At 33.9% G+C, this 3,322-nt stretch overlaps 1 protein-coding gene across 1 annotated transcript; it reads left to right on the forward strand.

The window, feature by feature from the left end:
* Window positions 1-213: 213 nt before the first annotated feature.
* LOC108221305 (uncharacterized) lies at window positions 214-702 on the forward strand. The gene has a single exon (XM_017395194.2). The coding sequence runs from the start codon at window positions 214-216 to the stop codon at window positions 700-702; it is 489 nt and encodes a 162-aa protein (XP_017250683.2).
* The last annotated feature ends 2,620 nt before the right edge of the window (window positions 703-3,322 follow it).

The following is a 3,322-nucleotide window of genomic DNA, read 5'->3' on the forward strand; positions in this document are numbered from 1 at the left end:
TTATCGAGGCCCCTGTAGCAGAGATGGTGATGATTTGTACTGTCATCTAGGGGATTTGGTTCTGGTGGAACAAACGAGTCTGGGAAGGCAAGTATGTATCTCCTGATTTTGCCATGCAAAGCAGCCTCAATATAGTAAAAGGTTGGAAGGACGCGAAGAAAAATCAACTAGCTGCAGTGCAAAACAAACATCGAGTCAAAAATATGAGAGAAAATGGCATCCCTCTATGAAGGTGGTTTTAAGTTAAACGTTGACGCGTCTGTTTTTACTGAGGCAGAAACCTTTTCTATAGGGATGCTTGTTCGAGATCACCATGGCTCGTTTGTAGTTGGGAGAACGATGACATTGCCTAAAGTTGATTCGGTGTTTGAAGCAGAAGCTATAGGGGTGAAGGAAGCTTTGTCATGGCTGGTTGAATGGAAGATGGATAAGGAAAGAGTGCAAGTCGAGACTGACTCCATGTTGACTACTAAAGCTTTGAAATGTCAAACCTTAAATCTGATGGAGGTAGGTGATGTTATAAAAGAATGCTGCTCAATGATGCAAATCATGCCAAATGTCTCTATTAATTTTGTTAGGAATCAAGCAAACAAGGCAGCTCACCTGTTAGCTCGTTATCTTTGTTCTGCTTATGTCCATGTGGATTTTACGTCTCCTCCAAATTGTCTGTTGGAGACCCTGTTATCTGATTTATCCAAGTAATGAAATCTTTTCTTTGTCAAAAACAAAAAAAAATAATATGATAATATATAATCTAGTATAGATTGATAAATTACTTTTAAAGTGAGATCATCAGTGAATTTAAAAACAAATGTTAATGTATTTGGTTGAAAAATATCACCGGTTTCAGCTTTGATAATATGATAATATATAGTATAGTATAGATTGATAAATTACTGTTAAAGTGAGATCATCAGAGAATTTAAAAATAATGTTAATGTATTTAGTTGAAAAATATCATCGGTTATTTATTAATAATTATATATAATAATATTATATTTTTATATATATGTCGCTCGTGTTAATTGTAGAAGATCGTTTTTTTAGGTAGAATATCTAAAAAAGATAATGTGTTTTAATTGAAAAGATAATTACTATGTTACTCGATGTTATTTTAGAAGATTGAGATTTTTTAGTTAGAAAATATAAAAAGATAATATATTTAAGTTAAAAGGAATAATTGGTTATATAATAGGCCCATATTTCGACCCTAAGTACCAACAAAATCTAAAAAAGATAATATGTTTTAAGTAAAAAGGTAATTACTATGTCGATCGATGTTATTTTAGAAGATTGAGTTTTTTTATGACAAATAAATGATTTTATTATTATAAAAAACTTAAAAAATCAAATATTGGAACTCAGCCGAGACAGTCAACTGCAGTCTGTTAAGATGACAATCCCAAAGTTGGGAATCAAGGTACATATTTGACAAGAACGACTACAATAACTGGAAAAAGAAAATATTTCTGTACATTCAAGTTGCTAACCCAATTTATATTGGGCTTTTGGAAAATAGTCCGCGCATACCAAAGAAAATCATTCCTAAATCTGTTAAGAACGGTGTTCTCATACCTCAAAAATCTATTCCCAAAGAAAATAGCGAATTCACTAACACAGACAAGGAATATGTGGCTCATGACTATAATCTTTAACTTGTTATTGTAGAAGCTATGTATAAAATAATTTTTCATCATATACCGAGCTTCAAAACAACAAAGAAAATGTGGAATGAGGTTGAGGTTTTGATGGAGAGTATGAAGAAGTAAAGCAAATTGATACGTTCTACTTATCTACAGATATGAAGCTTTCAAATCTTTACCTGGTGAATCTATTTCACAAATCTATGAGAAGATCATGTTATTGAATGAACTGACTCTTCATGGTAGAGTATATCCACAAAGGGTGATAAACAGAATTTTCGCATTAGTGATGCCACCATATCTAGTGAACAAGACTGAACCATCCGTGAAAGGAACGACTTCAAGACAATATCTTTTGAAAGGCTATATGGAATATCGAAGACATTCGAGATGGAATTTGAACAATGAAAGATAATATATTGATCGGGAACACTCAGAGGCCAAGCATAAGGCTATGCAAAAGACTACTTCTCTCCTAGCAGATGAGCCATACTTTGCCTATCAAGCGCTGATGGACTTTGGCCAACCTGAGTACTCATCTGCCAAGATGATTATTCATCGGTCAAATGTGAATATACCCTTGCAAAGTTATTAAGGCTGAAATTGATGAAGCTTCTATGGATCCGGAGTATGAGTTCGATACTCTCTAGGAGTTTGAACAACTAGAGGATAAGTTCATGGCTTATAGTTGCAGCCGGGTTCAAGCATATCAAATTCAGGAAGAACCCTCGTTACAAGAAAGCATTTGGAAGCAAGTTCCACAGTAAAGTAGATATTTAAGAGCAGGGTATGGCTCAAGGAGCAGTAGCAGTTTCAAAACAAACATGATCGATAAAAGCAAGATAATATGCTACAAGTGCAATAACTTGGAGCATTTTGCAACAGAGTGCAGGAAACCCAAGACGGCTTCTGCCAAAAAAAAATCCACCTCTTATGAGAAGAATAATTCATATCAGGTGCTGAAGAAAGAAAATGAGAAGCTGAAAGCGATGATGGCCAAGCATAAATGAACGGCCTACATTGCTGAGGGGAGAAGCTGGGATGACACTGACTCTGACGAAGAGCCTGTCCAGAGTAACTATGCATATGCACTAATGGCAAATATGATAGAGGAATCTTCATCTCAGGTATCTCCTGATACTTTTGTGATGACATGTCTGATGTTAATTACAAGAGGCTATAAATGAACTAGTACAAGAGATGTATAATTTTCACACTAGTTTATTAGCTTCAGAATCAAAGATATATTAGTCTCACTCTAAAGATAACTGAACTAGAAAATGGTATAGATGAATTAGCCTCAGCGAAGCTGATTAACACTAACTTTAAGAATAAAATTGAATATCTTGAAAATAAGTTAAAGTGTAATGCAAAAATTGAGGAGTTCTTTAAGTCTAAGATAGTTGACCTTGAAATTGACGGCTGCGGGAACTTGCAAATTAGTGTATTAGAGTTGGAAAAAGCCATTTATTTTCTCAGAAAAATAATTTAAAGTCGGTTATGAAATTTAATGAATCTGCAGTATTTAGACTAGTTAAAATTAAGAGTATGAAAATATTTAGCCAAAAAATATGTAATAGAAAAAGTAGTGCAATTTAAGATTTGCAAGATGCTGCAAGTCATGTTTCGTACTAGGAAAAGATGTATTTGGCAAGACAGGAAAAATATAACTAACGAAG

This window comes from Daucus carota, chromosome 5 (genome assembly GCF_001625215.2).
Source record: "Daucus carota subsp. sativus chromosome 5, DH1 v3.0, whole genome shotgun sequence".
In the NCBI taxonomy this organism is placed as follows: Eukaryota; Viridiplantae; Streptophyta; class Magnoliopsida; order Apiales; family Apiaceae; genus Daucus; species Daucus carota.